The following is a 27830-nucleotide window of genomic DNA, read 5'->3' as shown; positions in this document are numbered from 1 at the left end:
ACATAAAGTCGACAACTATTTATGTCAAGTCGACCGGCCTGCAGGGGTGAAGCTTTAAATGATCGTCTGTTCCCCTGGTTTGACATCACAAATAATTATTATTTTTCATGTGGGATGAGGACAGTTCAAAAGATGCTGAAGACAAAAATGAACCGAGACTCCAGAGGGTACAAGAAAGCACTTCACTTCAATCAGCAGAGAAGAGTCGCAGTGAAGCGCCAGCCAGCAAGAGCGTCGACTCCACTGAAGGTCGATCTGGTCCCAAAAGCAGTAAATACTGTTCACCTAATGGAAAGACTGAAGGAGAGCGTGCATGTGATGCCCGCAGACCCTGAAACGATAACATCAAGGGCAGCAAATGATGCCAGTTCTCAAACGAGGAGAATGTAACTTCCCCCGAGGCCACAAGTTTGAATCCAGCTGCAGCTACACAATTAACACCGTTTATCTGCTGCAACTTGAGACGCGTGACACAAACGTGTGACCTTTCGGTTCTCCCTAAAAACCTGCCTGAGCTTGAGTCAAACCTGTGAAGGGTTTGAAAAGAGTGGGAAGAGTCACAAAGAGATCTCGTTACTGCGCATAAGAGAAGGGGTTTCACCTGAATGTGTTGAATGTTTGTGCATAAAAGTCAGTCTCGAAAAAGTCCTTGCTCTCTAATCTCTGTGTTATTCAAGGGAAAAAGAAATACACGTTATCAAACAGCTTTGGCCTGAATGTTTATAACGGGAATTTCTTCCACAAAAAACATGCCAAGATTGCATTTAATTAGACTTAAAAAAAAAGCAAAAACATGCAGAAAATGCAAGTCACAGTGACTTGTTATTTATGAAAGGAAGGAAATTACATGGAAATCTGGATTTTATATGCAACTGCTTAACTAAATGTGACATTTAAGAACTTGTGAATACATAACATTGAATTTTAAAGCAGTGGATCCACATTTTGGGAAGATATGCTCATTTGTTTACCGTCAGAGTTAGTCACCATTCTCATGTTTGTACAGTGGTGTAGCTCCAGAGCAGCTGGTTGGTTTAGCTTAGCATAAAGCCTGGGAACAAGAGGAAACAGCTAGCCTGGCTTCTCTAATGCTCACTAATTTGTTTAATCCGTACAAAAACTGAAGTGTAAATTTGTCACGTTGTGGTTTCATGGCGGGTTATGTGACGGACTATTTCTAGGAATGTTTCATTGGTTTATGCTATGCTAAGCTAAAAAGCTATAGCTTCATTTTGAGTGGACAAACATGAGAGTGCTATCAATCGTTCCTCAAATATCTAAATATTCCTTAAAAAAACATTGGATTTGTAGCTTTGGAATATTATACTTTGAAAATCATCTGAATTGTGTTTATTTTCAGGTCCAGTTTTACAAGTGTTTTTTCCAGGGTGTCAATTCAGATGGAAAATTCATGTCGGGGTTGCACATCTGAACTGATCTGGATTTGTGAAGCTGTAAAAATGAACTTTTATTACTTTCTTTTTAACCATATGGAGGTAAGCTTTAACTTTCAAAAGGGACAAACTCAACCATAATTTAGATGGTTTTCAAAGTTCAATGCTATTCAACAAAATGTATTCAGTAGAGATTAAAGTCCACAATAATTTGTTTAGTTGCTGATAACCTACACCTACAGTCAGACTCCTCTGGATGAACAGTTATAGTACCACCAACTTCAGTCATATTTCTCTGACAGTTAATCAAAAGACAGACAACTGTGTGAATTTTGCACTTGACTGCAACTTTATTTTTTTGCAAATACACTATAAATGTTTACAAAAGCACTGTAGAAACATCTGTGCAGTGTAAATTATCAAAACTAAGAATGGATATTACGGTACTCATTCATTTTGCACCTCACATGACAAGGATTGTCATTTTCAGCAGCAAAACAAATTAGTATATCTCAACAGGAAACGTCTGTTAGTGACTTCAGAACATCGAAATGGGCAGATGCGGTTGTTACACCAAAGAGCAAATTAAGGAAAAGAATAATACAGGATGATATGGCACGGCACTAGTGCTCATCCCTGAAGTAGGGCTTCATTCATCGAGATAAGTCTACACAGCATCAACTCGTCACTTTAACTCAGTCGTCAAGATAATCAGCCTTCCAGTAAAAATCACTCCAGTTTGACAGAAATGGTGCAATCGGCTCCACAAATACAAATTTACACACACGAGTTCTCAAACACTCAAATCATTAAACCATTCATGAACTCTTACAGACATTTTACAGGTCTTTTGCCAGCTCCAAGTGTCACATACTGGTCCATCTCTTTACACCTTTTTTGTATTTTCAGTGTGGAAAAAAATGAAATGATCAACAATGAAATACTTATTAGAACCACAAAAAAAAAGAAAAACTAAATCAAGCTACAGAAGAAGGAAATACTTCTACACAACTATCAAATCACAAATTTAAGGGAAAAAACAAAAGATAAATATTGTGTGGCCCCTTGCGTTTTACACAACTCTGTATTGCTTCGTCTTACATAATACTGAGATCGGCTCACAAAGAGCACAGATTCGTTTGGTTTGCTCTTTTACTGGTTGACAAAAAAAAAAAGAAGCAATAAGTAAGCTTAGGTGAAGTAATACTTCACGTAAGAGGTGGCACGATAAAAAAAGAATAATTAGGTGAGCGGTGGTTTTGTGGTACAACCGTTATCACAGAGGAGAGTAAACACGGTGCCGGGGCAGATCTATGAGGTTATCTTTGGTCAAGCAGGGACGAGCCAATGGGCTCGAAGGATTGGACTCAAAGGTCGGTGTAGAAGTCAGACAGTGGATGGCTCAGGTGTGTGTTTGAACAGACGCTGCACGAGCAGCAAACACACACGACTCTCGGGATTAAGGTCTCTACGGTTCAAGTCTTTAAAAAGGTGGAGAACGATGACTGAGTTTGCACAAGGCGGCGGTTGCTTGCCTGTAGATGGAATAAAAAGGCATTTCGTGAATTGATTTAACCTTAAAGGAATACTTTCAACCTCTCCCCCAGTGTTATTAATCCCGGCATAAGACTTCTGACACCGATCTTAGACGAAGCGGCTCGCTTTTTGGGCACCTCCAGCGAACCGTTAAGTTTACTACACCTATAATGAACCCCAACAATACATGTGATATGGTCACGATCTGCTAGTAAGAGGAATGAGTGTGTTAAGTGAGATACATTTTACAAAAAGTGTTGCTAGTAATAACTGTAACTGCTAATTCCATTAAATGGCAGCAAGCTTTGGGCTTTGTATCTTGTGCTCAGGTGTCAAAAGGGGTTGGCGACAGAGAAAGCCTTAAAGAAAAAGCCTCTGCGGCTCAACCTGAAAGCGAATACGAGCATATATGTACACGTATGTACAAATACAAGTCCATAGGTTATGGTATTTTTTTTTATAGCAGCAATAACAAAATACAAAAGTATATCAAAAGAAGACACTCCATCTGCTGAAAAGCAAGTAACAGAGGCATGGCTGTGTGTTCATTTACATCAGCATCCTTCATAACCAACACTAACAAATCATTGAAATGTACTGACCATATGGACCACCTGCATCGGAATGAACGGGACAAAAAAAAAACGAAGATGAAAATACACAGGGCACAATTTCCAGGCAAAGTGCAGGGAATTTTCCACGGAGACAGTATTATGGCCTTAAATTCACTTCCCATTAGCGACTACCGCAGGGTTTGACGTAACGAGACAAGTGTGGCGGACAGAAAAACGAGAAGACATGAAACATAAGACAAACAGTGATTCAAGTGCTGTGTGCTGCGTTTTTGCCTGAATGCCTACAGCTCCTTGGCAAACTGAATGACTGCACAGCGGCGAGTGGCGCACAGGGCTCTCTCAAAACGCCCAATGAGTCCACTTTTTTTTTTGTTGTTTATATTCACGGCACTTTGACAGTGTTTTTGACAAATCGGCTGTAAATATATATCAAAGTAGGACAAAAAAAACAACAACCTGGTAGTCTTGTGTGAGGACTGGTTCTAGCGGTCCAAATTGTGCTTTCTCTAATCAGTAACAGTGTAGACGTGCAGGAGCGGTCGACACCAGAGCAAAGTTAGTGTCTTTCAGCACACCTAGAAGGACTGCTTGCTGGATTTGGTCAGAGGCATCTCAACATTTCCCCTTTTACATATATACAATAATGACAGAAGAGATTTCCAGCTTATTTGAACAATGTATGAAGATAAAGAACACGCTGAACCATCATAAGGCAGAAAGCAGGTTCAAGTCTCCCTTGTAAGTTCTCTGGGTGCTTTTTTTGAATGTGTGATGAAGCCTAAAAAAAAAAAAAAAGGTGCAACTCTATCAAGCTACTGGTGGAAACCCTAGTAATTTCACCTTCACCACTGATGAACTTGGAAATGCTGCGGAATATTGTTTTAGCTAGTGTTCTGGAGAGGTTGCGGGAGGGGGGGGGGGGGGGGGGGGGTCAAAAACTACAATTATTCCAGGTTTCACTACACTGTGCCTGCATCAAGACAAACGGTTTCCCATTTTCCATCAAAACAGGACACTAAGTGTCTGATAAATTATAAAAGTGTCAGCAATTATTCACCTTAGGAAAACAAAAAAAGGCATAAATGCTATAAATAGTTTGGCTCAGTGTTTTTTTCCTCTGCCTTTTTTTTTTTTGTTACAAAAGGGATACGCCAAGTTCTGATTATATTAGCAAAACCATGTTATCCTCTGAGCAAAGGAGCTCAGAGTTTTTGTTCTCAGAAAAATCTGTTGGCCTGAATTTTCCCCACTGATGCAGAGGCAAGGAGCCGGAATACGTCGGTAACAACACCCACCGTTGTTGAGGTGAATACTAAAACACTCCTTCAGCAGTCGGCAGAGTCTGCTCGGCAGATCATGCATCCGTGTGCGACAGAGACACCTACGCTACGTGTTCCCTCAGAAGAATTATGGAAAAAAGGCTCGTCCTGGCCGACCCCGCCCAGAGTCCCTTAAGGCCGACCAGGATGGAAAAGAGGAATGAGAGTGTGGGAGTTTTGCAGTACGGCAGGCAGTGAGGGCCATGCTCAGCAGGTAGAGTAGAGGACAGACCGTCATAAGAGGGCTCAGTGAGAGGCGCAATGTCTTTGTCGACTAAATATCTATTGGGGTTCGTGTCCCACCCCTTTCCCTATTCCCCCCCCCCCTTCAAAATAAGTAGAAATTAGCCCGCTGTGTATGCAAACCCCCATCCATGGTAATGTGACACCCCTGTGCTGCTCCCTCAGCCCCCTTCCTGAGCTCCACACTTGGGGAGGGGATCCTCGATCAACACTTCTGGGCCTCCACTGGAGACATGGCAATGTAGGAGCCGTTCCTCGGCGGCTGGCTTGCTGGCGTTTCTGACGGCTCGTCGGGTTTGTCGCTGACCTGAGTGTAGGCCGTGTCGTCTTTCACCGTCTGAACGGGAGAAGAAAAGGTGTCAGTGCAAACCACCGAAGTGGCAAGACGCCCAAATAGTCTTCAAATACTCAATGCTGACATTCAAATGTGAATAAATGTTTTGAGTGAAATGTTCACAGTAAACTACGTTTATCTAAGTATTCACAACCACCACCACCACAAAACATTTACTTCAAAAGTAAAGAAATTACACTGAGGCGAGAACTCAAAAAGGAATGTCATGTCCCATAAAGTGAATTAAAAATGATAATAATCAGAGATGATGTACAACAAATTAAAAAAGGAGAATAGCAAACAAGGCAAAAATTAAGACTTACAGTAAAAGAATGAAAAGCTTCAGTAAAATCAATACGTTTTACTTCATTCTAAAAACAGAAAAAGAAAAAAGGGGGGTTACAGAAAATTAAAATTTGAACATTGTTAATACAACACTTCACATTGCAATTACGCATGTTTTTAACATCCTCTCAATGCTAAGCTAACGGTCTAAAACGGCAATGCACGCTAAAGAAATAGCCGACGTTTTTTGGAAATACTTCCTTTAACGGGATTTAGAAGAGGAGATTGATACCGCTCATGTCTGTACGCTAAATATGAAGCTACAGCCGGTTTGCTAAGTTTACACACTGGAAACAGCTAGCCTAGCTCTGTGCAAAGGTAACTAAATCCACCTATCAGCACCTGTACAGCTCAGTCCTGAACAAGCTATGTTTCGTTCGTTTAATAAGAACAACTTCAACACATTTTCAGGTTTTCCATTGTTTCCAGTTTAAGCTACACTAAGCCAACCGTCTCCTGGCGAATATTTAACATACCAGCATGAGAGCGGTATCAATCTTCTCATCCAACTCAAAACGTGCAGGCGACTGTTTGGACAGTGAATGACCTTAACCACAGTAATCACAGGGCGCGACGGTCAGGGTTCAAATCAACAGTCCTAAACTACGAGAGATAAGAGAGGCGAGCATGTGCTGCACATTACTCTCAGGGCTAGTCTAATTCAATTGCTACTGAATAGTGCTAAGCTAGCTCATAGCTACAATGACCAGCAGGGAATTGAGATCCTGAACGCAAAAGATGCATCGACTGTTAGAAAATGTTCAGCAAGGAAAACAAATAAGCAACGGCTCCATGCTGGCTTTGCTTAGCCGAATACATGCATGCGTGTTAGTTAACGTGCACAAAGCTCGGGGTTAAACCTGCAGCAGCTCAGTGAGGAAACTTCTTAACCATTCAAAATCCCACTCAAAACAACTGCGACACATTTCCCCCACCATCTATTATCAGACTCATTTACAATGTGAGCTAATGTCAGTGGCTAGCACCCGCCAGGGTAACCGTTTGGATTAATACTACAGCTCAGCTCACGGCAACAAACGGGGGCAAAGTTCATACCTTCTTCTGCCGGTTTCGGCAGAACAAGACGATGAGCACCAGCAGCAAGATGATGCCCATGCCCACGATGAGCAAAGGGAAGTTTGACACAAGAGTCAGAATTAGGAGCAGCGTCCTCATCTGGGAGGCGGACTGATCGTCAACGGTCGCCGTCTAGATTCGAGAGAGATGATTATTGATTTGTGATCCACTTACGGGGTTTATGAGAACAGGGTTCGTTCACAGATTGTACTGAATGAAATCCTCACCTCATTGACGAACATGATGGGGAAAATGGTCTCGTTGATGAACTTGGTTTTGCTGTAAGAGCAGAAAGAGAGAGAAGTCAGGGAGAACATGTGGCTGAAATGAGGACACGAGTGTGGCAACAGCTAAATGGGTCGGAGTCCGACAAAGTTTAACTTACGGGAAGCCTTGGACTCTTTTCAGGATGATATTGAGCTGAGCTCTCTTGCAGGCACGAATGGGAACCCCTGTGGTCTGAAACAAAGCGACAGAAAGACGTCTCAGAACAGCCCAGGAACCTTTCCGTTGCTGGAATCCTCACATATAGATGATGTCATTTACAGGGTGAGATTATCTCAAGTATTTGGTGCCCATTTCATTTTTTCCCCTTCCTGTGTATTTAGTTGTTTTTACTGTTATAACTGTACTGATTTCTATGTACGAATGAAATGTCAAGCAGATAAGCTGTAATACACATCATTTGGCTTTCTAATCGTTAAACCGAGCTACAACTGATTCGTGTTATCTGTATATGAACCAAACCGGATATACATGCAGAGCTATCACGAGGATTCAAAACAACTTTTGTCATTTACATAAAAGGTGGTCATTAACCAGCTGGTTCAACACAGACTCGTCCGCATGGCTCCAACCTGTTGGGGAAATGAAACATCAGTCGTACCGGTTGCAGGTCGAGGTAGGTCTCGTGTTCCTCCTTGTTGGGGCTGAGCCCTTCAACGGCGTTGATGTACTTCGGGTCTGCTTGATAGAAGTGGGGGAAAGACACCACGATGGGAGCACCTTGAAGGAAACAAGTGAGACAAACACGAGTTAATTAGTGTTCGAACGCTAAACAACAAGGGCTGAAACCAGATTAGAGAAACGCGAGATAAGATAAAAGATCATATTTTGTAAAGGTGCAGCAGATAGTCAGAGCCTGTTTTACCCTAAATAATGATGAGCTGACAGTAAAAACAGGAGTGACCCTGCAGCACTAAACACACCGTTTTCTGCCGTTGATATATTTTATCTAATCATTTAACTGCTCAATTGTCCTTTCTTTAAAGTTACATTCCCAAATACAAAAAGGTCTAAATGCATAACCCTAACCCTGTTTCAAAGCTTTCTCCAAATTGCAAAAAAACATAAATTCAGTGGGATATATGCTGAAAACTTTATTTAGTTATTATTTTGTGGCCTAAAAGAAGTCAAATTTAAACACGTTGAAACTATACTGGATTCAGCCTGAAGAATACTGCTGCTGCTAAAACCGACACAATTCTGTCACCAGAAAGCAACGTGATCTTTTTATATTTTGTACTAAACTGACAGCGGATGTTCTCCACAAAAAAAAAAAAAGAAACTGTTCCATATATGTCGACGCGGTTGACCGATCATATATAGAAAAGACAGATGATCGGATTCTTTAACCACACGGGCAGTTTCAGAATGACATCACTTTGCACATGACATGACATGACAACAGGGCTTGGCTGTGATTGGCTCTCATAGAAGCAGCACAAAAATCCTCCCAATCAGACGCCTTTGCCTCATATGAACAGAGACGCTGATGTAGGCAGCCTATCAGGTTTTAGCACATGCATCAATACATATAATTAAGTGTTTTCTCCCACTAGGACTGTATATGTTTGAACAAAATTACCCCCAAAAAATAAACTGTCTGGCAATTATACAAACAACGTGAGGTTACAGTAACATATCTGTAGTGATAATACTCTGTCCGTCCCCATGTGTCAAGCCTTATCAGGGCAATCGCACTCCACTCAATGACCACCATAAAATACTTCAATGGCCTCCACACACAGACAGCACAGTTAATCATTGAACCGTGCACTGAGTGAAAATCTGGTTCAAACAGTGGGAATGTCAGATACCAGGCAGGGGACGGTGCTGCGGACTGAGGGGGGGGGGGGGGGGGGGGGGGACTGGGTAAGTGGGTCAGACTCTCTGGCTACTGAGGGGGAGAAACAGGGCAGTCCCTTACCTTCTCGACAAACGCTGACTTTAAGCAGCCCGGTGCCGAGACAGTCTCCAGCCGGCACACAGAAGCCCGCGTTACTGGGGTTGTCTATGGGGTTCATGAGTACGTCATTCGGGGGGGCGAAGCGGTACGCCTGGATGCCTTTCACCTCCACATCTTTCACATAGGCTAGATGGATAGACCTAAGAAAGAAAAAGAGAAACAGCTCAGCGATCATAAAGTAAGAGCTACGGACTAAGTATTGTCCCGAAGCCTCCCAAGTCTGTCGACATACTCTTGACTTTCCCACGTGTGTTTTGAGTTCATTGACAGCCTTATCAGAGGTCGTAATACGCACAACTCAGGTCCTTATCAGTGGCTTAGTAAGCAAATTGTGTATGACTCAGTTGCTGCGATTTCCTGGGCGTTCTGGTCCTTGCCCGAGATGCTTTGACTGTAAACAAATCTATGACCCCGTAAGCGGCATGTGCATACCTGCAGAGATCCGCAGCGAAGATGTACAGCAGCTCGTTCCTGTTTATCAGAGGGTGGAAGACCGCGCCGTCCGTACCGTTGATCATGTTGCTCTGATTTGAAGACCACCATGACATCTCCCTGTTGATTGAAACCAGTGACATTAGTAAATGTATTTACTTGCAGCTACACCCAAGTGCTGTACTTTTGAGGAACCTCTACTTGCCTACGTGTATTGTATACTCCTAAATCAACCCACAATTCAGAGGAAATGTACGTTTTACATGATTAGATTATATAATGCACTGCATCATTCAAGATTTAACCAAGAAAACAGTGTCAGCAAGTTGGGACCCCACAAAATACTTGCCGATTCGTTTTCCGTTGATTGAATCATTACTCTGCAGTTACAAAGAGTGATTTCTCTTTTACCGTACTGCTGAAAGGGATGTACATTTATCCAATATGTTTGTTTTTTTCTTCTTTCACACCAAAGTAATCATCGAGGCTTTCTCCTTTAGACTTTCAGGCTGTTTAACTGCTGTATGTGAATATCATGAGTGGGAGGATGTGGGAGCCATGTGCTAACAAGAGAGAGTATTTCCTATCATTGAGGAAAGCAGGAAACGGGAAAATAAAAGAAATCTGCCTGACATGAGTATTTACCTCATGCCGTTCCACGTGTCGATCTTGCCATAATCCATGTAGTTCTCCTCGCCGGTGTGGAACACAAACTCTCCTTCATGGGTGCCGTTTTTCTGCAGAAAACAAGACGAGGGTCAGAGAAAGCTGCTGTGACGGACAAGTGCTCAGGATACGGCGGAGAGTCGGAAACGTTGGGAGTTGAGAAATAAATACTGCTTGTATTCGCTACTCTTAGCATGCCCCTCAGTGTATTATCACCAGACACAGTAAGGCATTAGTAACCAATGGAAGAACACAAACAAAATATATTTTAGTCGGTTAATTTGCCAATTATTGTCTAAAATAATCGATTAATCACATGCTGAAAAAATTTTAATTTTCGACTTCTACTTTCCACTGTTTGATGTCTTCAAATTGCTCGTTTTACAGTCCAAACCCCAGAGATATTCAGTTTCATATCATAAATGAAAAACAAAAGCATCTAACTCACATTTGAGAAGCTGTGAATCTTTGCTTGGAATAAAAAAATAAAAAAAAATAAATAAATAAAAAGAAAATCATAAAATTGTTAATTTTCCGCTGATCAAGCGATCCATAAATCGACCTATAGCTCTGTGTAAATAAATAAATGCTGTGCTCAGGATCACAAGGCTGCTGCTGTCACGGAGTACGTCGACCTGCAGACTAACAGGAAGTACAATCATCTTCCATCAGCATGTGGTCAATCTCACTTCTCTTACGTGGCCACAGCACAGGCTCGTCTGTTGTTTTAGTAACCACCAACAACCAGCATGCAACACGCTTTCTTTTTGAACTAAAATAACATCAAGCGTGCCTCTAAAAACATATTCATGAAAGTGAGTAAAACGTACCTTCCACATCAGCCCAAAATATTCGTCCACTTCGGGCTTCATAGAGTGGACCTTTGTGAGAAGAGGGTCTTTGAAGCCCCACAGAACCTCGTGGACAGTGCGGGACATGAACACCTCGACGCCCAGGCTGTTTATGTACATGGAAACCAAAGTTCGCAGGAAGAAGGAGTACGAGTTCAGCTCGCTCATGATCGCCTAAGGACGAAGAAACAAGTCAGGGAACGGAAAGATTGGCTCGGGTTGTTTGCAATACTTCTCACGGTCATTTGTGTTCATTAGGCTTGTTCGTCTTCGCCTGATATGACTTAAGTTTGTATGTTCAACACATCAAAATGTCACAATAAAACTAAGAGGACAATGGCTTGGAGTGTGTTACGGAACAACAAAAACAGACGTGCCAATAAAATGACTTAAACTCAAATCTAAGGGACATGATTACTGGCTGCTGCGTGTCATCATAACACACATTATCCTGTCCAGACACGCCGTCTTACCACGAAGGGGATGTTCACAGTCCTGACGATGTCGACCTCGGGGTTACCGGCTGACTTCTCCGGCACAAACACAAAGGTTTTGGGGTTGAGGGCGTAAAGCTTGGTGCCGTTTTCTAGGAAAGTGACGTTCTCCCGCGGCCTGTACTCCCTGGTGTGGAAAAGTCAGTTAGTCCAAATGTCTTGTTTTGCAGATGAACCAGATGCAAGATATCTTTCATTTAACAGGACTTTTGGGAGCATGGGTGGGGAGTGAGTTTCCATCACTATGTATTAAACACATTTACGGCGACAGATCTTCATATAAAACCTACCTGTAAGTATATGGTCCGATCTGTTTAACAGCTGCCTTCCCGCCTGCCAGGAACACCTCTGGATTGGTCACATTGAAGAAGTAATACTCCATGTAAACAGGTGGCGGTGGATTCTTCCATGCTTCAAACATTTGGCTCTTCTCTGTCAAAGTAATTTCCTGTTGACAAAGAAATAAAGAAGAAAAGAAAAGCATTCAGATTGAGAAACAGCACAGAAATGTTGGGACAATGAGTTCGGCAAGCATTGGTACTCAAATTGTTCACTTTGGTTGAACAATGTTTTAATTTGGGCACTTTCAAAGCTCTTCACTGTTCTGAATGAGAGCTATCCGAGAGCACACATTGCACTGTTCTGCAAGGAGCTGATGCCGGGAGCTGATGCCCCAGAAGGAGGCAGAGAAAAGCCCTCGACAGCTGAAAAAATTTAAAAAAAAATTTGTTTTAAAAATAAATAAAAGTCTGGATCGGCAGAAAATTTTAGCAAATACTGCATTCAGATTCTGACCTCAGCAAGCCTAGGCAAGAACCTGTGACTGTGGGCTACTAGTCATCATCAGACGCAATAACAAAGACGTGGCGTCTCTGCAGCGCTCGCCATCAAACTAACATGCTGGATGTCAGGTGAGGCCGGAGCAACCGAGGAGATGGCTTCACTCCCGAGTGGTCTCAGACGTTTTGGCTGTGATCATGTGGAGAAAAAAAAAAAGCAAGCTTGAAAGTTTTAGTCAGTCGTAAGTAAGCTGTCTGAACAAGAGCAACAGAAGCCGTTGACTGCGTCGCTCAGCTGTAGAGCAAAACAGCCCACTTTCAGTGCAACAGCAGCTTCCAGTATGTTGACTGATGGTGTTTGTTACAGAGGGGAATGAGCAAGCTATTTCTATTCTTTTCTTCAGGTGTATTTTTAAACATGGGAAAGGATAAGTGACCCACTTCCTCTCGTGTGTTTTTCACGGTGAGTCCCTGAAAACCTTCTGTCCGGAGACCAGCGAGGCGCTCTTGAAGGAGGCCATACATTGTCTTCTGCAAACGGTTGCCGTTGAGAAAATATAGTGTGAGGTGTGGCCGGCACTTCCTGTTTGGGTTTCAACTTCCGAACTTCAAACTTGTTTTTGCTCTATAGAATTGTTTGCAGGGGATTTGTTGCACCACCGCCCCTTTGCTACTTCACAAAACTCCTCAAGTTAGATCTCAGAAGGGTTCAACCAAAATATCTACTTTGAGAGGGGGGGGGGGGGCAAATTTGACTGACAGAAAAGCAGCAAATCCTCACAGGATTTGCTGTTTGAATGAATGAACTAAGTTGCAGCTGCAGAAGGGTGTGCCATAATCAGCACTTATATGAGCCTGTAGTTGTCATTGCATGCATTTTTTATTTATTTTTATTCTTAACCAAGAATTACAGATTGCACAATCCCAGATTCAACCCAAGAAATCATCAGTTATGTTTACGTTGCTGCGTCATTCCCTCCAAAATACGGAACTTGAGGTATTTAAGCAGAATGGATTCTCCAGAGTCTTCAGGATCATGTCTTCTGCGTCTTAATTAAGAGCTGAAGTGAAACCAGGCAACGCAACAGAAGCACATGACCATCACGGGCAGCCTACATGACTTGTACGAAACAATCTGCTAAAGCGGCAATAGTTACATAATGTGTTTGAGAAGCAAAGTGTCACTTCTGAAGCTGGTCTGGCTTTTCCCCTGCAGCATTACGTGTGACTGCAGCCTGCATGACGCTCTGTGTTTGCCCACCTTGAACAAAGGTCTTTCAGAGGCCTTCATTACAGTTAAGTGAACATCATTTATCTCTCAGAAGAAAAAAACAAAACCTTGATCTATTACAAACAGAAAAACAAGCGAGGGACAAAGTGGAGGGGTTTGTCGGTGCAATCAAAATACGGTGTTGTTCATTCGCCAGTGGAAAGGCTGGATGAGGGACTCAAACCAAACAAAGTGAACCGGCTCGCAGCCAAACGACTTCAGGCACAGCCTACGTACGCGTGGTGCGACAAGATCCGGCTCTGAACAGCACGGGAACAAAACAAAACGGTAAAAAAGGAAAAAACGCATGAAATCCTTCTCATAAGTAACCTCTCGCGGTTTGCCAGCATTACCTTGTTCTTGAACACTTTAATCAGTCATACTACCTTGAAAACTACTCCCAAATAGGGCTGAGGGGAGGGGCATGCGTGGGTGTATAGTTTGCCCGTCTGAGCAGAACAACTCGGGATAGGCCGAGGCTGGAACAACAAGGGACAACAAGGTGGCTCTCAGGCAGAAATCATTCCCCCGAGGCCACGGAGTCTGTCAAATTCCTCGCATGAATTTCACGCTGCCTCCCTCTCCACACCCAGCCGAGACACACAGAGACTGTGTGCTGGAGGCAGCGTGTACCAAACAACTCGGCAACATCATTATTGCAGAGCGCCACAGTCAGACATCAGATTAGGTAGATTTTTTAAGTCAGTTCAGCGTGTCCCGGCCAGACTAATTCAATGGGAAAGACTGTGTGGCTAAAGAGGATTAGCAACGCTGTCATTTCATGTAATCGCCAGCCGCATCATAATAATGTCCCCCGTTGATGAACTTTGACGAACTTCCTTTAATTTGGGTCCCCTGGGTCGCTGCCGTGATTCAGAACGAGACACAAATGAGCCCCCGACCGAAATTGAACTACAGGAGGGGGAAACCGTGTCAGGTGGTGCCGTTTACGAGTCCCGGACAAATAGTGAGTCGAGCTTTTTTCTTCTTAAGCGGGAGGGGGGGGGGGGGGGGGGCGACTGCAAGACGAAGCGAAGGCATTTCAACAGACAGATTATGGAGTAACACCGGGCATCCAGCACAGTACTTCATGTCAGTAAGAGGAATGCGAGGTGTTCTAAAAAGGGAAGAGAGCAGCAGTGGGTCTGCAGGGTTGGATAGAGTGTCAGCTGCCAACAACCCCACCCCACCACCCCTGAACTCAGGCACCAGTCCCCACATATGTAGACGTGCCACTGCACAAGTCCACCAGTCACACCACACTTCTACGTACATGTTTAAGCCCGCTCAAGTAAAAAAAAAAAAAAATACCAGCGGTGTAACAACTTCACTCCAAAATATCAATATGAATGTTAATCAATCCTGTGTGGTGGTTCACTGAACAACACAATGTGTCTCAAGACTGGGAATGAGCTGAACGAGCGCCGACTGATTTGAGAAGTTCAAATATAGACCAGTAATGGAACTAAATTGCTTTTTTAAATCAGCGGGGTTTGTGGGAGATTTCTGTTACATACAGATTTGAAAGCAACACACTTAATTCTCAATAATTTCACCGTCTCAGTTAGGAAATGCAAAGATAAAATAAGATAGACTTTATTGTCCCGAAAATTTGTCTTGGAAACATACTGCTGTTAAAAACAATACAAATAGCATACATACATTACAAAGGACATGTCAGTCAAATGAATGCAGGTTTGTCTGGTGTATATAAGCAGGACAGAAGGCTGGATGTCTGCCTCTCATCCTCCTCTACACACCATGTCAAACTTTTACAGATCAGCCAGGGACTGACCAAGCCTTCCTCCCCCCCCCCACCCCCGCCCTTACCCACCGTGTCCCCGCTCGCTGAGATTTCTACTACTACTACTACTACCACCGGTAACCCTGCTCCGATTAGTGGACCACCATGAAGTCAGTATATCACGCCTGTATCAACAGGACCGTGTCACCAGGTCATGCGCAAAGCACTGGGCAGCTTCACTAAAACGCGACTGTGTCAGCCAGCAGAAAGAGCATATGGTGCATTTATTTCTCATTTCGCCAGACTCCCTTCCATTCATGAAAAGGCTAATTGAATCCCGTGATGTCTTGCCAGATCATATAAACGGTGAAGATCCGGGTAAGAATGTGAGAGGCGATATAAAACTAAATAAACACCGTAAAATGGGGGGGATGGGGGGGGGGGAGGGGTAAGGTCACGATAAGCTCACCTCTGAGAGTCAAACAATTGTCATCCCCGTGTGAGAGTTCCAGGGGATTTCTACCTAAAGCGAAACATTTTTTTTTTTTTTAAAGGACTGCATGTAACGTTTAATGCCTATGAATAATCATGCCTTAATGCAATCTTGAACAAAACCCCAGAAGCTGCACAATAAGGCAATGGGACTTGCACGCTGCAGACTCGGATCATGCGGATTCATGAAAGGGGGGGGGGGGGGGGGAAGGCTCTGGGTTGATGGTGCCGAGCTGCAGCTGCAGCATGCAGCAAAACCACGAATTACTTCTCATGTAAACAGTAAAATAATTACGATAACGTATACACCGGATAGATCTTGTGACCCTGTATGTAGCCAATACTGTGAAATGCTGAATGCGCGCGATTGACCACTGCAGAATGACACGCTTCAACATTTAAACCCCTGAAGTGTGACAGATGGAAAAAGTGTGAAAGGAGCAGAAAGCATTGAAAACAGTTACCTTTTTAAAAAAAAATGAGAGAGACTACAACTCACCTTTTTTAACCGGCTTTGGATCATTGTTTGAAAGACTTGAGCCACGACCAGGGCGATCCCCACTATCAGGAGGTGAGCGCACACGATCCCGGTGGCGTAAATGGCACAGGATCTCCGAGTCATGATGCCGGGCAGATGAGCGGTCCTCTCAGGGAAGATTTTTTACAAATAAAACTTCACTGAAGTCGATGATAACCTCCCCCCCCCAAAACAATTTAACTAATTAGTCGGATCGTGAGACCTCGGATCCGGCGTTTCTCCTGAGCAGCAGCTGGGCGGGTTTCAAACTTCTCTCTTCGCCGCCCGGTGGAGTGGTCTTCTCGGCGAGGCTGCGGGTACAAAAGAATAATCGAAAATGTTGGCACTTTTCATCGAAATTTAGAGAGAACGCCTAAACCCTAAAGGAAGAGGGAGGAGTGAGCTGCTCGGAGGCGGTGGTGAAATGAAACAGCAGCGCTCAGCGCATCGTAGAAGAAGAGCCGTGCACGTGCACCTCCTCCCCTTCCTCTCTACGCATTAATGAACCCGGTCAGGCGAAAACGCGTCGCTTCGGGAGGCTGCATGGGCGGTGGGTGTGTGTAAAACAGATATTCATGCTTCTTTCCTGAAACACACACACATGATGAAACGGCTAAAACAACAAAAAAGTGGAATCATCTTCCACGTGTATCGTCATTTTTGGTGGCCTCCAGCTCAACTTATTTGGCTTTAAGTAACTTGAAGGCGCCTTTGTTGCACTGATCATAGAAAGGCGTGATCATGTTGTAATTCACTGGCAGGTATGAGCACGCAAGAGGATTATGAGTGAATCATCAGCAGCGCGCTCAAGATTAGACATGGGAGTACATCACCAAGCAACCTTTAGTGAGACGACCCGGGACTGTTTTGATGGGGGGGGGGGGGTGATTGAAAATCACACTTTAAATTCAAAACTATGATAAAACTATGATTCTCCCCTCGTGCACCACTCACCGCATTCAGAGAAAAAAAAAGTAAAGCTCGAGGAGGTCCGTTACCTTTTATAAGGGCTCCGCGAGCTCGCCTCATCGTGTCTCTTTAAATAAACTCAGCGTGCACATGAATAATGTTCCATTCAAGCGACCGACGATCGTTGACGCGAGCCCTTTGTTCGAGCTGCTCGAGCTCTTATTGGCTACTGCCCGCACGGACCACCGGAGAGACCACCCTCTCTGCGCGCTGATTGGTCAGGGACCGGCGAGTGAGATGCTGAATTTGATCGACTGACTTCGAGGCGGGGCTCCAATAAAGGGTAAACCGACGGCGTGATGCTCTCCGCCGACAGAGAAAGGATGTTCAGAGGCTCGCCGCGGAGCCCGCTTTAACCGCCCATGATGCTGAGGAGGAAGAACAGAAACAAATGTGGATGATAAATGGCCTGCATTACGGTCATCATCACCGCTAAATATTGACAAACATGTACATAAGAGCATCTGAAGTCTGCGTCATGGAGGGAGCAAGACAGTAAACCATGTTGTTGACAAAACTCAATTGAACCTGAGGTGTTAACAGACAAACACTGAAACACTCGGAGAGTAAAATCTACAAGAACATGTTTCAAACCAAAAAAGAAAAAACATTTCAGAGGACTTCCACTTACATTTGCATGCTTCACTCGTGCAATTCTACAAACAGGATGTTGTAGCGACTGGAATTGATTGGTATGAAGTGAATATTGATGTTTCTTTTTGGAAAAAATGACTTCATATTGAGTATCTTCCATACCCAAGCCAATATTTGTTTATTTTTGGCCTTTATAATACAGCTGGACAGCCCTGAAAACCTAATCTATCCGTCAGCTCCTTCTGAGTGATAACAGCCCTATAAACACAATAGTTTGGTTATTTTACAAGATATATTTTCTGTATTTTGTGTTTTATCTGCGTTCTTCTCACCGGGTTGAAGCAAGCAGGGCTCAGGTGGAAAAGGGGGATGTCATGTGTTTCACATTTAAAATACAGTAGAACTACCAAAGCAGTTTGACAGTGCTGACAGTGCTCTGCAGCACCTGCATCTGTAGGCTTCGTTTAACCTGCACAATGTCACTGTAAGAGAAGCGTAACAACTACAAACATGGCCATCTTGTTTCTCTGCCCACGTCTGTGCCCGGAGGCCCAATAATCCATCCATGTGCAGTCACCATGTGAAATGCAACTGTGGATGCAGTATGTTCTGAATTCACAATGAAGCGTGTGTACGTGACTCTGACCGCGTGTCATTCGGCTTTGGTGAAAGCGGTTCTTTATTGACGAACATGTTATAATTGCTGATGGTGTAAATTCTCAACGTGACATGCGGAAGGACAAACAGCAATGACATTGAGTTTACAGCTGCACTCCAAGAAATCCATTTGTTTCAGCACCGCAAACATGCGTCTGTATGAAGCAGAGTTTGGCTGCTGGTTGGACAGTTTTCTCTGAGCTGTGGTCCGGTGAATATGGATCTTTTTCCCCCGCTATGATATGGTCCCAGCATCAGATGTAACACTCGTACAGACTCTTTGTGTGCGAGTAATTGCAGAATTGCGGCAGTGTATGGTTGATTGCGTGCAGCGTAATGTCTCAGGGAGACATCGATTCAAATTTAGAAAGTGCACAACATGTCGCCATTTCCTCCGGGACCGAGTTCGTGCAAGGCGTACACTATAAAACGCAGATCGGCAGAGATCTTTTCCAGACGTGGTTTGTGTGCGAGTAATTGCAGAATTGCGGCAGTGTATGGTTGATTGCGTGCAGCGTAATGTCTCAGGGAGACATCGATTATTGTTTCAATGTATGTTTTAAATCTCCTTTACTTTTGCCTTTATGCTTTTAATGGTTTCATGTGAAGCACTTTGAATTACCTTGTTGTTGAAATGTGCTCTACAAATAAACTTGCCTTGCCTTGCAGCAGGGATTCCCAAAGTGGGGTGCGCGCACCCCTGGGGGTGCGCGAGCTGCCTCTAGGGGGTGCGCGAGAGGAAAAGTGTAATGGCGGTCTGATGGTGTAATAATATTATATATTAAAAAAAATGTAATTTTAATTTAAAAACTGTCAGGTGGGATATCTGAAGCTATCAGTCGTAAAAGAGGAGAGGGACAGAGAGAGAGAGAGGAATCGGAGGCGAGGGGAACGGAGAGGTGCGTGGGGAGAGACCGGGAGAAGAAATCGAGCCAGAGACGGCGCAGACTGGGAAAAAAAGAGGAAATATGATGAAAAGTATCTGTGTCTGGGCTTCACTTGGATTGGCAACGCAGATTCCCCAAAGCCACAGTGCGTGGTGTGCAGTGAGGTTCTGGCTAACAGTCTGAAGCTCTTATTTACGTCGCCACCTGAACACCAAGCATGCCAGTGTAAGTCAAAAGCCCCTTACATTGTTTATATCGAAATTGGAGGAGTTACAAAACAGCCAAAAACAGCTGCAGTCTCATTGATGTGTTGGGTCTATAAATGACGCACTACGGGCTTCATATCTGGTTACAGAATAGCGAGAAAGGGGCTACCGCACACAATCGCAGAAGACGTGAGCTTGCCAGCTGCCAGAGAGATGGTGGAATGTATGATTGGGGAGAAAGAAGCAAAAAAGTTGGACATGATCCCGGTGTCCAACAACACTGTGTCGCGCCGCATCGATGCTTTGTCCGAAGACATCCTGGCTACATTAGTCGCTCATTAATTGTAAATTAAATGTGATAATCTGCCTCTGAGCCTGTGCGTGTGTGCTCGCATCCATATTGCTCTTTAAAAGTGACGCCTTGTGTCACTGAAAGTTATTGAAACTTTGTTGCAGTGTTTCAGGGCGTTTTCACACCTTCAGTTCGTTTGCTTTGTTGCAGTTGCTCCTTTGTTCGGTTTGTGTTCACACTGCAACATTTAACAGCGGACTAAATCTAAAACAAATGCCACGCGCGAGCAAACTGTTCTCTCATTGGTCCGATTCTTATGCGGCTATGAAGGCTTAAAAGGCTCTGTTGCTTCTTTTTTTTTTTTTTATTAAGGGGGGGGGGGTGCGCGAACCCGGTCGGGATGTAGAAGGGGGTGCGCGGCCTAAAAAGTTTGGGAACCGCTGCCTTACAGTGTTACTTTCTTTACAATGGTAATGTCAAAAGTAGCCTCAGCTATTCACAACACTGAGCTCATGAATGTGCTACCACAATTTGGTTGAAGAACAATCACGTATTAATGTCACCAAAGGTCAAAGGTGACATTTTTTCTGGGATTCTTCCGGGGCCTTTTGGATTCCGTGACGCTCAAAGCACGTAACCAGTTTAAGGCTGAAACAGGACACGGGGAATTGAGATCCACCACCCTCCTTGTTTACAGACAACACCAGCTGCTTTTCTCAAGAGTTTTTAACCCAGACTTCTTGTGGACAGATGAGAAGAAGAAAAGAAGGCTGGTTAAATCTGACTTCACTCACCTGTTCAACCAGTCATTCGCCAGTTTATTTGGGGTTTAGTTGGTGGCCAACAGGTTAAGCAACCTGCTTTAAAACACTGGGCAGTAATGGACGCACTTGAAAGTGAGCAAGGGCATGTGGCTACCTCTTTCATAATCCATTCATGAATAAAGTAGAACAAAGGAATACAAATTTTCCCCAGGAAATGATATACATCATATTGTTTGATGTTGCTCACTGGAAGGAACTGACTGGGCTGAACTTTCAGCTTTAATGCATTAGAGTTTTACCTCATTGTGCTAAGTCTTATAGCGATCCCAGAGGATGGGGGCTGCAGGAGGGGGGCGGCATCTGTTCAAACAAGAGAAGTAAAAAATGCTAAAGAAAATCATCAGGGGGGAAGGATAACAGTCAAGTAATGCAGCAACATTGTTTCTGCCAAAAGAAAGGGCGGGAGGGTGAAGAGGGGTAAATCAGTTCAACCTTTGTAATGGTCTCTTTTTATGTTTGGTCAGCAGAGCGACACCGATTTTTTTGTTGTTGTTGTTGGACTTGTTGAAAGCTGAAGACACCCAGCTTTGAAGGCCTACACAAAGCTATTTGATGACTAGAGATTGTTTTTCATGTGAATATCTCTATGTACAGCATCATGAAAGTGGTTCATGGTAAGAATAAGGCGAGCATTCATGCATACCACAACAAGGAGACTTTTATCAAGAGGGTAAATAAGTTCTTCAAACTGGTGTTTGTCGTCCCCACAAATCATTCATTGTGCTCCGACACATTTTGACCCCCACCAAAAAAATTGCACCAATAGCTTTTGGATTTCTCTTTGAAGACACGGAGAAAGTGCAAATGTGGCTCAACAGCAAGCACATTTATTTGGACACAAATGTCCATTCATGAGTTTGGGAAAGAAAGTATTCTCTGAATGTGTAATACATTCTGCACAGTCAGCTGGTCGGAGTCGTCCGTGATGGGTTACATGCTCAATCATGTGGGATCACTTCACATTGAGTTTAGGAACAATTTAAGGTCACCATCCTCACACACCCAACAATTATAATAAAAGTTAAATTGAGAGTCCGTAGCTCACAACAGGAAGTTGTAATCCAGATAACACAGCGTGTAGTTTGACAGCAGATATAGTCACAGCTCAAAAGTAAATGCTGTTTGAGGTTTGATGGGCGGATTCACTGTAAACTTTGCAGAGCCGAAATGTAAACACATGAAACCTGTTTCATATTATACAACACACACATTGTGCAAACATATCCTTTAAATTACAATTAGTTATATTCATGCGCACCACTGTACTGCCAACGCACTGGCCAACAAAGCTATCTGAGGTATTGCATTTGTGTGTATATTTGTGTGTGAATTGAGATGCTTACAATGCTTACAATGACAGTGCTAACATAATGTTTACCATTTGCACCGTCTTAGTTTAGCGTGTTAGCGTGCTAACATTTGCTAATTTGCTGAACTATATTTTCAATTTGCTCAGTGCAACTGAGGCTGATTCGTTTTGCATACCAATGTCAACTTGGTGGCACTACAGAGGAAGAGTCAGGGGGAAACCAAAGTCGGTAGGATTCATTCTGCTAGTACTATGAATGTCAGTACGAAATCCTATAGCAATCAGCCCAGTAGGTGTTGAGATATTTCAGTCTGGACCAGAGTGGTGGACCAGTTTACCACCAAAAAATGCTGTAAGTGGACCTAGAGTAGAATATAATGAATTTATTGTCACTACTGAAAACCAAGCCCCTAAACAGCAGTTTACCTGACAACACTATGATCTGTATCATCTTTAAATGTTGCAGTTTCAACTTTAATTCATAACGGTTTGGAAAAGTTCGACCTTTGAAAAAGAAAGAAAAGTCTTCCAACCCCGTGTTTAAACTGTAAAATCTACAGTCTATGGTTTAAACAAGGCAGCTTTTCTCTAAAATGTTGGAGGAGTGGTATTTTTACTTCACAGCAACAATCTACTGCCGGTAAGATGAAGTAAAAATGTGAAAAGCAACCACATCTTTTCACCAGTCACATTCCATCATCCGTCCTCCCTATCTACAGCTCCCTCCTTGTATCAACACAATAGAAACAACATTAACTCTTTCTGTAAATACTGCTTGACATGGTAAGCGGTATCCATCACCCCGGCTCCACCACGGTGGAGCCTGGTACCGAACATTAACTCACGGTACGTCGGAGGCTGAGGCAGCCTTTGTAAGGCCACAGACTGATATACAGGCATAGTTGTGGGAGGGGAGACTTGTGGGGAGTGGCAGACCTTTTCACTGGAGGTGATGAATGCAAAGCGGGCCATAAAGTGCTATTGGAAGAGTACACTACACTGAATTTATTTCTGGGTTAAACCATTCCTTGCTCTCCTTGGAGAGGATCACAGAGGCCGAAAGAACTTGCTGTGCTGCAGCGGAAGAAATATTAGGTAATATGAGAAATCCAAGATCCAATGTTCTACACTTTATACTGCAGCGTTGGAAAGTAACTATACACTTACTGAAGTACTGTGCATGAATATAATTCGGAGGCAGTTGTACTTTACTGAACAATCGAGGTGTTTCTTTGTCATATGGTATTTTCTCATGCTGTGACTTTTTAGTTGATTTACTCAACAGAGGTCAAGTGATGGACTGCCCGTAAAATTCCTTTGTCCGTGTAGGTGTGGTTCATTTCCCACCATTCAACTAATGGCTTTTGTAACAGGAGACAGGGACTCATTGTTCCCGCATGGAGCAAAAAAGTGTTAATTTAGGAATTCAAAGAGGCCCCGCTATCACACCACATTGCAATGCCAGAAAAATGATGATTTCCACAACAACATATTCTGAAAACAAGTGCGTCGTGATTTTCTTTTGTTTTTGCGGTGTTTCGCCCTGCTGTTCCAAGGCTTGAGAGGAGAGTTATGCAACAATGTCTTCATTGTGTATTATCGACACTGTCTGACGAAGTCAGACCACAATTTAGCTTCACTTATTTCAATGTGAAGTGAAAAGTGCAGGTTGCAAGACATGGTTGGAGGCTCGATCACTGTAAACAATATGACTACGGTCATGTGGAGGTAGTAGGGCTGGTAAAAAGCTTCAAGCTATTTTATCAAATAAGGCCTTAAAAACAGGTGTGACTTTATTTGGCTGCTGTTTGTTAATATTTAGTGCTGAAAATATTGCTTAATTATCAATCACTTTATTGACAGAAAAATAAATGACAAGCATTTTGATGATTGATTAATTGTTATTTATGGTTTTAGCCTCTCAAATGTGGGAATTTGCTGCAGATCTGTTTTATATAAGTGTAAACTCAGTATTATTGGCTTTCAGGCTGCCAGTGGGACAAATTAATGAATTTGAAGATGTTGACATGGGCTCTGGGAAATTATGATGGACAATCAACAATGAAAATGATTGTTAGTTGTGGTGTTTAATTATATGTAATCATTTGACCTTAATCTTTATCGTCAAATTAAGGACACAGCCCTATTGAAAGTAAGGAGTCACAAAAAACAGACACAATGACAAAAAAAACAGAATAGCTACAATGTACAAAACTCGGTCGACCAAGTCTTAAATGTTCATGTACTAAGTAACAATTATGTTTCAAGGAAGTTGTTTTTAAATCAGTCTGTCGAAATATAGGGCATATAAGTTTGAATAAGGGTCTGTCAATCAAATTAGATTTCACCCAAAGTTGACAGGACCTTGACCTTAGGGCATCGGGGAGAAATCTTTCGTGCCACACCTGTGGCATTCTGTACAGATAGGGTGTTGGAAGGTTTGCACATCCTCTCTGGCGTATTGTTTTCTGCAGTTGCGCAACATCCTAAAGATGGTTAAAATGGCAGTAAACTCACTGGAAAACCAGCGTGCTGCCAAACTCTCTGATTTGACCATAAACAAAAACATTTCCTGTGTACGACACCAGTTTCCCCCAATTGTACTTATCTTGCCGATTAGAAGTAGAAAGTCTCTGGAGGAAAATTAATCTGGGACTGTTGCTTTGTTTTTTAATATCATTGTACATGCGTGGAATAAATAAACAAACACAAAGAAATTAAATTCAGGTTCCCTGTAACCTTTCTGGATAAAACAATTGCATATAAAGATGATTCTAAATGAGTAAAATCCATGTAATTTGGGATTTGTTCATGGATTAATTCATGGACTTTTGCACCGATCACATTAGGCATATCAGCAGTCTGCATGTGTAAACTATTTTGTTCTCCACGTCCTTATATCTGCTCTCTTCTTTTTTTTCCAAAGGGGCTGGGCTTTCCCAAGTCAGGCCATCATCGTGCAACCATTTAGAGAGCTGTTTGCAGACAATGACAAAATACACAGGAGTCGTATTTCAATATTTATAAATCAGGATGCGTGAGAAGGAAATCCTTCTGAAGTGGAAAGAACGGTGCAGTAAAACTTGGAGTACACAAAGCTTCAGGCGTTTCCTCACTGTAATGAAGTAGATAGATAAGAACGTGGCAAAGAAAAAAAAAGAAGCATCTTGGAACTTAGAGCTCCTTGTGGGCACGCAGGACAAATAATGTGTGTTGGAGTTTATCCAGGCAGGAATAAATCACCTATATTGGCCAAAGATGGATGTTCCCATTCCTCAGAAGGCCGGGTAGTGTTGATGTTAGATAAAAACATTGAAATAACTTGTATTAGAGGCATGTGTTTTGAGAGAATTTGGTTTGCTGCTTTTCCTTTGAAAAAAGCTTATTTTGAGTACAAGTTTCAGAGTGAAGACACAGTTTATCTCAATACGTGTGCTAGTTTTCACGCATGCTGACGTTTCTTCTTTCTTCTTCTTCTTTGAAAACAGAAATAGAAAATCCAAGTCACCAGCAGACCAGAAAAGGGAAGGAAGACTCCTGACCTGACACTTGGCCTTTCCAGGTCACTGTATGTCACGCAGTCTGACGAGGGTATGTGGGAGAAAGCTGTTAAAACACTCTGTTGGGTGTCACATGAGTGACGCTCCATCCTCAATATGAAGTTGGAAATTCCTCGCAGAAATGGCTACATTATTCATTAAACGGCTACATTATTCATTCATAGGTCCATGTTGCCGCTGCATCATGTCAGCGGCTCGGAGCGTTCCTGTGACAGCACGAGGCAACTGTAGGCAAGAGGAAGAGGCTCGGGACGACTGGAGTGATAAACGGAGCCATTCACGGCCTGCAGACGCTCAAAGACATGGATCTTAATGCAAACTGCTGGCATCGAAATACCAGACTGCTCTATATTCATTGGATTTTATTGCTTGTTTGTTATCTGCCTTTTCCAAAGCATAAAAACAGAGCTCTAATTAGAAGTTGATAGTTCTTTCAACACTGTTTTTCCTTTAGTAAGAACTCAACAGGTGCTACAACAGGATCTAGGCTTATGAAGCAAAATTGAATACTGAGTAAACAATTAAAATGTCCCTGTTTTATAGCTGCACTTAAGGTGGCTGTGTCGCTGGCAAACAAACAAAACAACAGTCAGTTCACTGACTGCATTGAAACCGTTTACTATAGTTTGTTGCTATAAATAGGGAACATCAGTGCTGAAAGAGAGGAAACAGTAGTCTCTCTGTCCCTGCAGTGCTTCCCCTGGTGTTTAAACAGCAGGAGAGTCTGGGGACTTAAACCAGGGCTAATTAGATAAGTCATCAGCCCCGAAGGGAATGAGATGTGATTAAATCAAGTCAACAACAATCACCTTTCTACAAAAGACGTTGTGATGAATTACTCCAGAATCTTTCAGTTCGCTTTCAGTTCTTTGCAGTTTCACACAATTAGAGTAAACTATACCGCTATGGGAGAAGTAAACATCAGTTTACAGTCAGAAAAGTAATAACAAATTTAGCTTTGGTGGAATATAACTAAGGACATTTACTGAAGTAGTATGCTTAATGTATTTAAGGTTTCCGTTTTATTGTACTTGGTAAAAGGCAAATATTGTACTTTTTACCCGACTACTTTTTTAATAGCTACAGTTTAAGAAACTAAAAAGGGATTAAAATCGCATATGTAAATAAAACTACTTACACAGCAATCAATATGTATGAATACAACACATGAGTCCTATACTTGTGATACTTTTCAGTACATTGGGCTGATTATACTTTTACTGAAGTAAAATTATGAAGGTAGGGCTTTTACCTGTCGAGTTTATTTACATTGTGACATTACCACTATTAAAAACATCTGAATTAAGTAATCTTTAAGAAGCATATTTCAGCATTTAAATATGTATATTATGGCAGCATGGTGCAGTGGTACAGGCTGGCATAACCTGAACTGCAAATGTTCTAACAAGGAGAGCCCCCTAGTGCTCAACTAGAGACGTCCATACAGAAGTATTTTGACTCATTAAATATATATATATATATTATATATATAATAATAACTTTTACTTTATAAAAGTGCTTCTGACTTGACTCAGTGGAAAGAGGTAAACAGCCAAGCTTACCTAAAACTACGATGCCCAGTGCTATAATGTCACTCAAACAACACAACAGCTGTAAGTACATTTAAACACTCTATAAACACACCTTACGCTATAGGTAATCATCACCACTCACTCACTCGGCTATGCATACTCCATTTAAAGGCCGCACTAAGCCTACCAGCGAGCCTAGCATACCGGAAGAATTGATATAAATTGAAACATCTATTTCAGGTTGATGTATATTTCCCAAACAAGATGTGTTACTGATTTGCTAATGCTGGTCGACTGTAAAAATAAATGTTTTCGCATTTAATTTAATGTAAAACGATTATTTAACGTCCTCTTTCACATTAAAAGCCAATACCCTACCAGGAGCCTCTACCAGTGCCATAGTTACCAAGTCACAAACTAGCGTTAAGTACTTGGAGCAGCTGGTCGTGAGGCAGATTTTGGTTGAATGATATTCATAACGAGGGATGGAGACAAAAACCACGAGGCCCATTCTCCCTTGGTAAGTGAAACTAACACTAACCGTGTCTCTATTTAAAGTAAAGAACATTTTAGCAGTAGTTTCTTTGCTGATTTGGTGAGAATGTGTGGAGGAATGTAACTAACATGAGGTAGCGCTACTTGTACTTTATGGAGCATTTCCATTGTATGCTACTTTCTACTTCT

At 42.7% G+C, this 27830-nt stretch overlaps 1 protein-coding gene and 1 long non-coding RNA gene across 2 annotated transcripts; one reads left to right on the top strand and one right to left on the bottom strand.

The window, feature by feature from the left end:
* Window positions 1-2308: 2308 nt before the first annotated feature.
* scarb2a (scavenger receptor class B, member 2a) lies at window positions 2309-16690 on the bottom strand. Its single transcript, XM_079269847.1, has 13 exons — window positions 16299-16690; window positions 11805-11962; window positions 11494-11641; window positions 11000-11194; window positions 10149-10240; window positions 9504-9623; window positions 9033-9211; window positions 7710-7828; window positions 7209-7282; window positions 7051-7102; window positions 6803-6955; window positions 5725-5772; window positions 2309-5404 (listed from the first exon to the last, which is right to left on the bottom strand). Exons 1-13 carry the CDS (start codon window positions 16419-16421, stop codon window positions 5273-5275), a joined length of 1593 nt encoding a protein of 530 aa, XP_079125973.1. The 5' UTR covers window positions 16422-16690; the 3' UTR covers window positions 2309-5272.
* A 6339-nt stretch (window positions 16691-23029) lies between these two features.
* LOC306779247 lies at window positions 23030-25990 on the top strand. Its single transcript, XR_013772102.1, has 3 exons — window positions 23030-23149; window positions 25543-25645; window positions 25779-25990. It is a non-coding gene; the product is annotated as an uncharacterized lncRNA (long non-coding RNA).
* Window positions 25991-27830: the final 1840 nt, after the last annotated feature.

Source organism: Melanostigma gelatinosum (assembly GCF_949748355.1).
Source record: "Melanostigma gelatinosum genome assembly, chromosome: 6".
NCBI classification, from domain to species: Eukaryota; Metazoa; Chordata; class Actinopteri; order Perciformes; family Zoarcidae; genus Melanostigma; species Melanostigma gelatinosum.
This window is presented reverse-complemented; position numbering and strand designations above follow the sequence as displayed.